Raw genomic sequence first — 12,329 nt, forward strand, 5'->3', positions numbered from 1 at the left:
CCTATGGAGTCAGCAATAATTTTGCACAAATAATTGACTGCAGTTGGAACATAATAACCAGCAGCTAGATAACAAAGCAAATATGACTCAAATATGAGAGGAGTTTTAATATAAAATTTTAGGTCGATATCTTAAAAGATGGCAAACTAGAAAATATAGGCGGATTCAGATCATCACTCTGATCAGGGTCTGTGACGTTTCCTTCGTTTTTGACGTGCTATACCCCATTCAGGGTATAAATATTGTTTTCTACGACATCATCGACATTTACAGCAATGATTATCAATGGAAGTATTTATAGTCAATTTTGCGAATTGGCCTTTCCTACAGATTGTATCAGCTATCTCTAAAACTGCCTTGCTAAAATATGCCAGCACGTTGAAGCATTTTTAGCTAAAGCTTATATAAGCGTGCAGTTGTAGCGTAGAGGGCGTGTATGCGGCCAACATACAGAGGGTCGAAATGTGGGTTTGGAACGCCCTGGTGAATTGAATTGAATTTTAATACACTACTAGGTTTATTTTAAACCGATTTGCACCATGATACATACAATTATATAGCATTTGGGTGTGTATGTGTGTGCGTGCTGTAGCTCGTGTACAGGAAACTCATTGGATAAATGGCTTAGTGGTGATGGCACAGACAGACGTACGATTCCCTACAGTTAGTTATACACGTAGGCGGTTGGGGGCGGGCGGAAATGTGCAAGTGGTCTACAAAATGGTGTGGCAAAATGCATTTTTCTACAATTTTCTTCTTTTTTCACACAAGCAACGCGCCGTTGCTGTAAGGTGGTGTTTGTGCGTTTTTGTTTTGCATTTTGCCGACTGCCCGACGCTCTCAGCGCTGGTTTTACATGCTAACCGACATTTGTTTGGTAGTCAATCTGTCGACCGTGTGCTGTTTGCTGGAGTGCGTTGGTTGGCTGGCGCGCTGCAGGACTGCAGTGCAATAGCGGTGTGTGTGTGCTGTGTGTGGCGCAGAGTATCAGCGTTGGTAGACAATAACTGCGCGCGGCACGACTTCATATTTACACGTACATCCATACATACATACATAAATAAATAATTTAATAGACATTTAGCGCAGGACCGCAATCGTGTCAGGCGTGTCGTGACGCGGTGTAGGATCATGCAATTACATGACACTAAACAACACACACATAAACAACATATACATATTCGTGTACAAGCACAGTTTTAGGCTTGTAGCTATGTGTGAACTGCGAGTGAAAGTGCAATTAAACTCAAATGGCATTTGCAATTAAGTTGAGAGCGAAATTTGTGTGCGTGAAAAGTGGGTCAACAGGGCGTATGAGTGTTATGATTATTTAATAAAGTTCAGCTTACATTTCTTTGGCGTATATTTTTCTATTTGCTTTTCAAGTATTGCACGCAAATTAAAGAAATTATGTGGGGCGTTTAGTGAAAATGTTGGCTAAGCGTTGCTGTATTGATAAATAATATAAAACAGAAAATTATGCTAAGAAATTAGCCTGGCATACGGTTGTATGCGCTGGTAAGCGCCATTCAAGCGCGACCTAATGGTCAGCAGTAAGTGAATTATGCATAATAGACATGCTTGGGTTTTCGTATTTTTATTGGCCTTGACCCATATTGCAGCACAAAAAGTCGAGTAATTGCCTTTCAGCGTCAGTTAAAGTCAGTAGCTTATGCGCTGGCTTTTTGCATAAGTATTGCTGGCATTACATTAATGCCAGTAATATTTATATTTTAAAATATGTGTGTGTTTAAATTATCAAGTGTTCAATAATTGGCGCTCGAGCTGCAAATTTCATAACTATCAGTTTTTATCTGCACATTCTTTATAGATAAGTTGGCCATGCACTCAACATGAAGTGATATACATATATAAATACTTAAGAAATTATAGGTTATTATACAGTCAACAACTTAAAATTAATTATATTATTATGAATATACATTAATATAAAAAATGAGAATCTAATAAATTTAGTATAAGAGGCGATGAAAATTTGTTTATAAAATCAATTTGCGTGTTCTTATTTCTTTACAAATATACGAGGCTATAAATTATGAGCACATCATTTCGAATATTTATATAAATACCGCGGGCAAGTAACACCCAGAAGGAAACATCGGAAATATCTTTCTCAAAACTTGCCATTTTACCAAAACCCTCAATATCGGAAGACTATAACACATAGCTTCCATTGAAATTGAACCCAAATCAGATTCTTATAAAGAAGAATTTATTTGTCAGGAAATTTTAATGAAATTTGGCACAGATTATTATCCAAAGTAACGCTATAGTCTCCGAATAAATTGTCCAGATCGGATCACTTTAACTCATAGCTGCAGTACAAACTGAATGACCAAACTCGAGTACTTGTTTGGATTTTTTAATTTCTTCTTATCTTCATAAAATTTTACATAAATTATCATCCAAAGCTAGGCTACAAGCGGAAAACAAATTTTTCTGATCGGTCTACTATAACATATAGCTGCTATGCCAACTAACAGATCAGAATCAAGTTACAGATCTTCAAAACAGACATACTACGATTTCGACTTTGATACGGAATTAGTTGTTTAATTATTTTTAATAAAAAAACTATATTTTCAACACACTTGCTTTCGAAAATATTTTATACATACCCATATACCCAATATTTTTATTAATTCTCAATTTCCCACAATTGCGCACAGTTTTAGTATTTGCTTTGTGTAACAAATAATAACAATTAGCTGCTTAATTGCTCATGTAATTGTTGTCCAGACACATATTCATTATTAGATAGTTCATTTTTTATCTCAAGCATGTAGGAAAAGTTCCACTGTGCAACTGCTATAATCTAAGTCAAACAATTAATTTACACGACACAGTTTATATTGCATGCTATCTCATAAGTGTATGTGTGTATATGTTCATATGTAATGCCTATCAAAGCGTTTATTGATAAAAATAAAAAATTCAAATTACAAGTTTCAATTTGCTTTTTCAGCAAGTAAATAAAAGCTAGTGGTCAAATCGTAACGTTAATTATAGCATTAAAAGAATACAGTACTCATGTACGTACACGCGTTAGGTGTGAGTCACAAGTAACAAAAAAGTAACAAAACGCGGAAAACAAAATAATAACAAACTATAGATTATCAAAAAATATTTGGTAATAAATGTGTCATGACTACTAACGGGTTTTTTCGCTACTTGCCACTCGAGCTTTTATGATTGATATTCTTGCTATTTTTAGGGCCTCATTATAATGATTTGGTGTGAAAATATTCGTTTGCCAAGAAGGCTAAATCAAGAAATTTAATTTTTTAATGATTTATGAGCACATATTTTAACTGTTTTAAATCGACTTTTTTGCATTTTTTTGCTATTAACGGTTGAAATTTGACTATTCTAAATTTATTTTTTTTTCTTAAGTATTATTAACTCAATGAAACAAATATTATATAAATATTATTAGATTTTTAGGAATTCTACTGCTCTACAAAAATGGTTCGAGAGATGTCAAAGCAGCTACTTTTCAAAGTACGAGACGAAGAAAATAATCGTTTTTTTTACCCACCCTAATATATAATATATTATAATAATTAAATATACAATAAATATTATATTAGTTTAAATAAATATTTATTGCGTATGTCTACAATACTATTTTTTTCTTTTCAGATTTAAAATAAAGAGTTTAGCTGTTTAACGTTGTGAGGAAGGTACATTATAAAATTAAAATAAAAAAATTATTATTATTTATAAAAATGACCGAATTATAGCTTTAGTTTTTTTTCTTTCAAGACACTCAAGCTCAAAATAATAAAGACCAATGTAAATAAATTGCACAATCATAAAAAGTAATCGACTGATCTTCAAACTAACCAAAACATAACGTAAATATATCCAAAAATATAACCAAAATATATCCAAAATTGTATGTAAATAATAAAAATTAAATAATATTATATGCAAACTTTGTAAATTAAAGACGAAAAAACGATAATTCAGTGTAACATAATAATTTAAATTTATAACACATACCAGCTTAATATAAAAGCATTTTTTATAAAAAAGTAATAATTGAAATATATAAAATAAAATATAAAAATTATATAAAATATTAACGTGAAAATTTACAAAACAGGCGCAAACAGCTGTCGAAAATTCAGTTTTATTAAATAAAAAAAGTAAAAATTTCTATTAACATAAAATCATTGCTATAACAACTTTTACTAAAGCACAAAGGCGTTACAAATAGACGAATATATAATATATTACAAAAGACAAAAATATTAAAATTTAAGTTAAAAACTGAAAATAATCAATACTATTTCTTATACACATATAAATAATAAAAACTTTAACAATTTAATATTTATTAAAAGTAAAAAAAATAAAAATAAAATAATATAACAGTAAAATGTTTGCTTAAACAAAGCAAATAAATTAAACAAAATTTTAATATTATATATAAAATAATAATTATTAATTATAACCATAACTAATGAGTTAGATAATACGACGGCGTCCAACGCAGGCAAACACAAACACATACACAACACTGCAAAAACATTCGTTACACACAAACACCAAATAACCACTTAAAATAAAAAACACACATAGAAATGTTCAAAAAAGGCGAAAAGATGGCGTTGGCGAAATCACTAAAAATGTTCCTCACCATATTCGTGGCGACCACCTGCATCTACATGGTGCTGTATCAGTATCATCTGTCGCGAGAGCCAATAACGCAGCCAAAATATATTAAGGTGAGTGAGAAGCCTAGGCTATTAATAAAATAGTTATTATTATATTATATTTTTTGTTTCATAAAATTTGTTAAAAAGAGGACAATACCTCAATTTATATATACAGATTTTTTTGAAATGTATGTATAGTATAAAAGTATATGGAAGTTTGTAATGTAGTTACTTATAATATCGATAGTAGTTAATAAATTAAAAAAAAACGTTCGAGTTTATGCAATATCAAAGACAACTTTAGTCGACTTATCTATCTATATTTTTTCCAACGTGATATTGTATAAATTTCCAATGCAATAAGAAATAGTAATCTTAAAGAGATGTTTGGAATCAATTCAATTTGGACGAATTTCGAAATTTTCTTTGTATATGATAGAGTTTTGAGAATTGACTTGGGATTTCTTACTCTCATAATTTACATTTTAGTCAAGAGGTTTAGGGGTCAAACCACCTTTTTTTACTAAACTGATAAAAAATCTTACCATATTCAGCTATATTTATGAACTCATCAGGATACCTCAAATATCCCAGATACCTCTAAACACATCAGTCACAAATTTTTCCTTAAGATTTGTTGAGTAGTGTTATTGAAAACTATATCTATAAGGAATAGCTCTTCTTTTAAATAAATTGGAGTTGGTTTTCTCGAAGGTTGTCCATGATGGCTTTGCTAGTATTGAGCGGAAAAGACGAGACAAGTACAGACTTGTATATACTTTCAAAATAGAAAAAGTGCGCTTTCCTGCGATTTTTTTTTTTTTGAGGAATCATCTTATTTCATAAATAAAAAAAAGGAATGCACATTTACAGAATTCAATGTACTTTCATAATCGGTGATTAATTAAAAAAAAAAATTGGATTTCCTACATACCGTAGCCGAAATCCAGGAGGGCGTCCGGGTAAAGGTGTCTGGCGGTGAGCATAAAATCATCTAAAATTTAAAAACAAAAAAAAAATATATGTATATATATATTTACAATAGATAAATTTTTACATTAGATATAATGATGAACTAGGCAAAAATTTTCAAAATTTTCTATTTCGACAAAATGGCGGTACCCAAAAAAACGCTAGCTTCTCAAAAAAAAATTTTTTCTTAAAAAAATATTCAAACATATAATTAAGAGAATATAGATTAAAGGTGACTAAGGCTTGAGTGTCCTATTCGAATATTTTGCACAAAAGTTTCAAAAAACGAAATTATGTCATATTTCCAAATATACATGCATATCCCTCTTCCAGAAATATTAATACGAAAACGATTTGTAGGTTACTGGGGGTCTGAAATCTATATCAATCTAACATCGAGAAATAAGTTTTGACGGAGAATAATTGTGTTAGTTTTTTTTAATAATAAAAAATAATATTTTAAAATAAAATAAAAATGTATACGTATATATCAATTATACATACTTTCTTCTTTTTCCAATAATATTTTTATACAATGTTTAAAATTTTTTCAACAAAATAATTTTATGCGATATCTAAAAGTTTTAGAAATTATTTAAAAAAATTTATTTTTACACAAAATTTAAATTAAAAAATATATTTTCAACAAAATCATACTTTTTTATTTAATAATAAATAATTTTATATATAAAAACGTTTACAAAATGTTTAACAACACAATCCAAACATTCAAGTTATATTGCAATTAAATACGATCACACACGTGTAATCGATATTTATCTTATAACCAGACACGCGTGTTCAGTTCTACTATCAATTCTAAGTGACTTTTCTGCGCACCGGATGGGAATGTTTTTCACCCAGTGTACTGCACCAAATCTATTGAATCAGTAGTGAAAATGTTCAATTATTTAGTATAGCAATTTAGCAGGTTACATATTTGCACCTGGATTTGATTTATGTATAGTACAGCTATAGAAAAAAAGGTGTAATAAATGTGAGTTTCTACTTATTCTAGCATTACTTGCGAAATTTTGTTTTCTAAACCTTTGTATTATCAGCATACCCTTTAGCCGGTTGTTTAATTCCCAAATTTCATGAAAAATCATCAATTCTTGTTAAAAGAATTTCAGACAGTCAATAACATCATTTTCATGCTCATCCTTATGCATCTTTCTACTTTCTCCTTATCTTTACTACTTCTACTTACACTCTTTACCTCTCCTACCCCCACACTCTATCTATCTACTATTCGCTCATAACTTCATCACTACACTTACAGTCATTTCTTCCATTTGAATTTGTTTCGATTCTTTTTATTACAGAATAAGGATATTTCAGCCGATGCGGATGTCGCTGCTATCGCACGCAAATATAACTCATATTTATGGTCACCAATGTCGTTATTTAGTGCGCGACAACCACAACAACAACAACAAGTCCAAACACCAGAAGCACAAACACAACTATCAATCAGCGAGAGGCAATCAAATGCAACAACGAGTGAGTCGGCAACAACAACAGCACACGCGGCAAAGGAACGAAACTCAGCAGCGTTAACAGTTAGAGCAGCCGCACAACCGTTATCATCACCATTACAAGCCACAACACAGCATAATATTTCCACATCAAACTCATCTTCATCATTCGTATCAGTCACACCCACATCCACAACCACACACACATTGTCAACAAGCGTAGTGTCAGCACGTTTGTTGAACGCCTCGCTCGGCAGCGCGCATCAGCAGTTTATTGCGCAAAATGTTGCAGCGGTTGACAGTTTGAAAAAGCGCTCAACATCACTTGCTAGTTTGAATAGCACAACAAATGCGAGAACAACAACAAAAACGACAACAATTCGTACAATAGCCACAACGCGTGCGGTTGCAAATGCTGCAAATTCAACGTTGCCGAATGCGCGCATTGTGACGCGTCCAGCTGTCGGCACAACTGCCAATGACACAAAAGCGCTACCCGTAAATATTCTTTTGTTTTTTTTTTTTGTTTTATTGTGTGTTCTTGCTTTAACATGCCCTAACTCGCTCGTAAAATGTCTGCACTGCTCACTTATTATTGGGAACTGTTTTGATATTTGGCTTGCGCGCATTTCAAACACTTTATTTGCTTAGAAGTTTATGTTTATGTTCTTAGTTTTGCCGCATGTCGCTTGCTTGCATATTTTGCGGTTACAGTATTTGTTTTGCTAAATTGCTAATTGGTTTATATTCACCCATTCACTTATAGTTAGTAATTGGTAGAAAGTTATCTTACGCTAGTAGTTTAGTTAGTAGTTTTTTTCTAGAAATATGCTTATGTTGCATGCGATTAACACATAGTATCTACATGTATAAACACTCACATATGACTTTGTAATTGAATTACAATATGTTACGTATACGCACTGTATGCGTGTAAGACTCACTCATTTAAAGCTGCTCTATACATAAAGTTTCACACTTTTTCTATATATTATATATATTTTAATTTTATTTAGTGAAACCTTTTTTTATTTTAAATTACTTTTGTACAATTTTTTTTAGTTTTATTATTATTATTTATATTAATTATTAACTGACCGCTTCGAATTTAGTTTTTGTATGGAAAACTTTTTTATTTGGTAAGATATTCCTAAAAAAAGTTTAGTATTGCATATTTTGCAAGACATTTCTTTAATTTATTGACAAACTGTTCAAATCAGACCACGATAGCATATAGCTACCATATAAACTGACCAATCAAAATAAAGTCCTTGTATGGAAGGCTCTTTTATTTGAAAAAATATTATTCAAAAAACTTTACACAGAATATTGCTCAAGACCATGCTACTATCTTCAAGCAAATTATTCAGGTCGGACCACAATTGTATATGGCTGCCATACAAACTGATGGATCCAAGTTCTCGTATGGAAAACTTTTTCATTTGAGCTGGCTGATGAAAATCATATTCTTATATAGAAAACTGTTTTGTTTGAAAAGACATTTGCCTAAAATTGTACATGAATTATTTTGAAAAGCCTAGCATATAGCTAAAGATCTTTTTGAGCCCTTTTAAGCTATAAAAACTGTAATTGTCAAGAGCTTATACATAGCTTCAATGCAGCCTAAGTAAACATTTTTTCTTCTTTTAATATACGATTTAAGATTTTTAAATTACAATCACACAAAAACATATTTGCCCTCATACAAGAGATATTATGCATAAAAATTACACGTTTATCAAAAATTAGGTCAAGAATAGCATTCTCTTTATGCAGTATAGAAAATGCTGTGCCAATTCTTCCACGGCACAGGCCTTTATACGCTATTTACTAAAGTGTAAAATTACTGACGAATGTCACTGTCATAATTTACTAAACCTTAACACATAAAGCAACAAATGAAAGCGCAAATTGAGGAATTGAGAGCAGAAAAGCCGAAAAGCTTTGCATGCACTGGGGTAACCATAACTACGCAGCGAGTTACCAGAATAGACAAAAGCATTTTGCAGCTGCATTCAAATGCAGTTCAGTGTATGCAAATAGAGGTGCATGTGTGCGGTGACTTTGATTGCCGACTATGAAATGAACTGTGGCAGGCAGTTAAGCGAAAGAGTGATTTACATTTGTACGAGTAATTTCCAATTTGCATGCGCCTAATTTGAAAATTGCTTGTATGCCATTGCACACTGAATATGTGTATGCATATGTATATAATGTGTGTGTATGCCCAAATGAGCGCAGCGCTGACAACGAATTGCATGTGCAAAGCACAAATCGTTTATTGAATTAGCATAACACAAATAATAATAATAATTATAATATTAGTAATAATTGGGGACAAAAAGTAAATACTATTGAAAATGGCAATGCAATTTGCTGACATGTTCGATTTTCCTATATTTCATAGTTTCATTTGTTGCAATACATTTTGCTAATAACAGATTTGAACTAACAATATAGCTTAATACATTGTTATTGCAATAAAAAATAAGTGATTAGCATTTTGCAGTTCGAACATTAAATTGGCATAATACAATGTATTATTAGTTGATTAACGGCTCGCTTTGACTTAAAACGAGCAATAGAGTTCCCTAAAAGTCTTCTAAATTCTAATAAAACTGTTTTATGGGTCCTTATAAAGGTTTACGGATATCTTTTAGAGGGCCACGAGTTGTAAGGAAAACTTGTTAATCCTGGTCAGTGACGTGTTCGAACCCTATGTGTTGCTTGCTTTCCTCCTAACAAATTAAAAAATTTAAAGCAATTTGAATTTCTCGTAAATATTGTTATCATTGTTACATTAGACACTATTTTCCACAAGAATTTTTAGATATAGCTCGATAGGCAGGGGTCGGTGGTTGAAATATACTACAATCCCTCACTTTTTATCTGGAGCAGAAGGTTTTAAGGGAAACAGAGCAAGTGTGAATGAAACCATTGTGCAATGATATTGTTTAATCTAACTGATCAAATTTGAATCGGACTGCCAAATAAACTACACTACACACTTTAATGCAAAACTTTCTTACGGTCTTCACGTATCTACATAAATTTACCATGTCATCTTGAATTACATTCTGCTCTTATTAAAGCAGCAACTTTGCTGCGACTCATGGCATTCGAATTTATACCCAGACTAATTTATGGAGTTCATAGGAATCAGCTCTAAGCCTTTGAAAATCTAACAAATATTATAACTAGATAATATTTAATTTTTTTCTCACTTCGATTTTCATTAATAATTTCTAATAAAAATTATTTCCGCCTTTTTCTTCAGTGTTTATATATGATATATAGCTTTTCTTTTTGCAAATGCACTTTCTTTAAAAATAACTTTCCTTATTGCGGCTTTTGCTTGCTTAGCTGCCCAACTAATTTGCATAAAACTCAATCAAAATTTGCGCACAACTTACACAACTGACTAACGCGGCAATCTACTAACCAGCCTAACAGCCTATTGGCAGCGCTGTATATTTATATACTCGTATATACATAAGATCATCTACACAAACAACTTACTAGCATATCTATAAATATCTAACATACATATAGCATATGAGTATTTTTCAATGAATATGAAATATGAAAAGCACTTAAATAACTTTTTATTTAACTTTTTTCCCATTTTCGCATTTCAACAGCCACCACTGTACATCATTACACCGACTTACCGGCGCGCCGAGCAATTGGCGGAATTGACACGACTCGGCTACACGCTGAAGCATGTGGTGAATTTGCTGTGGCTCGTGATTGAGGATGCGAATCAAACGTCGCCGCTGGTGATACACACACTTAATCGCATTGGCGTGCCTTATGAGTACTTTTTGGGTGAGTCTTATTTCGTATACGTATATAGACAATCTAATGTAGTATATATGTATATGCTTTCTGTATGCAAGTGTTGCTGTGTGAGCAGTTGTGCACATCTATATGCTTGTGTTTGTGTGCGTAGTGTCTTCTTCAATTATTTATATGCCTTTTCTTTTGGTTGGATTTGAATTCCTTGTCGCAACATTATCATGGTCACAAGACCAACTAACTGTGCGCGTTGTCAACGCTGCTGTTATTGTGCTAAATGCCTTGCTAGTGGCATACTTTCAGTATCTACATTAGGAATTCCTTTCATCATTAGCTTTTGCTTCTTTATTTCTGCCTTACTCCTCTCACTTTACGTTTATTGCGCACAATTTGATTACTCACCATTTTATTGCTTTCATCACTGCTTTTGTAATATTTTCTTACCAATTTTTTTTTTATGTATTTCTTCTACTTATTGCAGCACCCATGCCGGATGAGTATAAAAATACGAAAAAGGCTAAACCACGTGGTGTTTCGAATCGAAATCGCGGTCTGGATTATATACGCGCTAATGCGACCAGTGGCGTCTTCTACTTCGCGGATGATGACAACACTTATGACATCTCGATTTTTGAGCAGGTATGTGGTGAAATGTTGGAGTTTCTCGATTTTTTCCTCAAAAAACGGCCATTTGGAACACATTTTTATTTGTCTAAATTCCTGGGTAAATCCAAATTTATATTTTCTTGAATAAAAATATGCCCCTTGCCATTCTGCACATTTCTGCATTTTTAAATTTTTTCTACGACCAATAGTTTAGAAGTTATAAGCATTTTTGTATTCGTTTGTATTCCGCGGCTGCTTGCTGCATGCTCCTGGTCGCCTGGTAGAAATCTGAGATTTTGGCACCAAATTAAATGCATTTTTTCTGCAGCGGCGGCGGGATGCGCACAAATTTGCGTGCATACGCAAAGGGGCAAAATGGGGAGCAAGGATATAGGCAAAAACCATTGCATATGCAAAGGGGCGAAATGGGAAAACGGATGCGGCCATATGCAACGCCCGGAAATGACTTCGACCGGAAGTGGAATAACGGGACACCACTTCCGGTCTGAAACGCAAACCGGAAGTGGCAAAACGGAACCGGATGTGGCGCGCCGGAAACAGTACGGCGGGGCTCCACTTCCGGTCCGTTCCTGGCCCGGGGGGCGAGTCAGAAACGGGTGGCATGGGACGGAAACACATTCCGCAAACCGGAAGCGCGGTGGCGCCCCACTTCCGGTTCGCCATTTCCGTTTCCGGTTTGGGCGCCAGACCGGAAGTGGGGTGCCGTTATTTCGTTTCCGACCGATGCCATTTCCGGGCATTGCATATGGCTGCATCCGTTTTCCCATTT

The 12,329-nt window shown here is 33.1% G+C and overlaps 1 protein-coding gene across 2 annotated transcripts in view; it reads left to right on the forward strand.

The window, feature by feature from the left end:
* LOC105229456 (galactosylgalactosylxylosylprotein 3-beta-glucuronosyltransferase P) overlaps positions 1-12,329 on the forward strand; it is a 52,155-nt gene that overhangs the window by 35,416 nt on the left and 4,410 nt on the right. The window contains exons 3-7 of one of the 2 annotated variants that reach the window (XM_011209763.4): positions 3,664-3,704; positions 3,787-4,754; positions 6,983-7,633; positions 10,777-10,963; positions 11,415-11,572. In XM_011209763.4, the coding sequence (XP_011208065.2) occupies positions 4,611-4,754; positions 6,983-7,633; positions 10,777-10,963; positions 11,415-11,572 (1,140 nt within the window). In that variant the 5' untranslated portion in view covers positions 3,664-3,704; positions 3,787-4,610. The remainder of the gene's footprint in view (positions 1-3,663; positions 3,705-3,786; positions 4,755-6,982; positions 7,634-10,776; positions 10,964-11,414; positions 11,573-12,329) is intronic. The other variant, XM_049458224.1, reaches the window with a different exon arrangement.

Source organism: Bactrocera dorsalis, chromosome 5 (genome assembly GCF_023373825.1).
Source record: "Bactrocera dorsalis isolate Fly_Bdor chromosome 5, ASM2337382v1, whole genome shotgun sequence".
Taxonomy (NCBI): domain Eukaryota; kingdom Metazoa; phylum Arthropoda; class Insecta; order Diptera; family Tephritidae; genus Bactrocera; species Bactrocera dorsalis.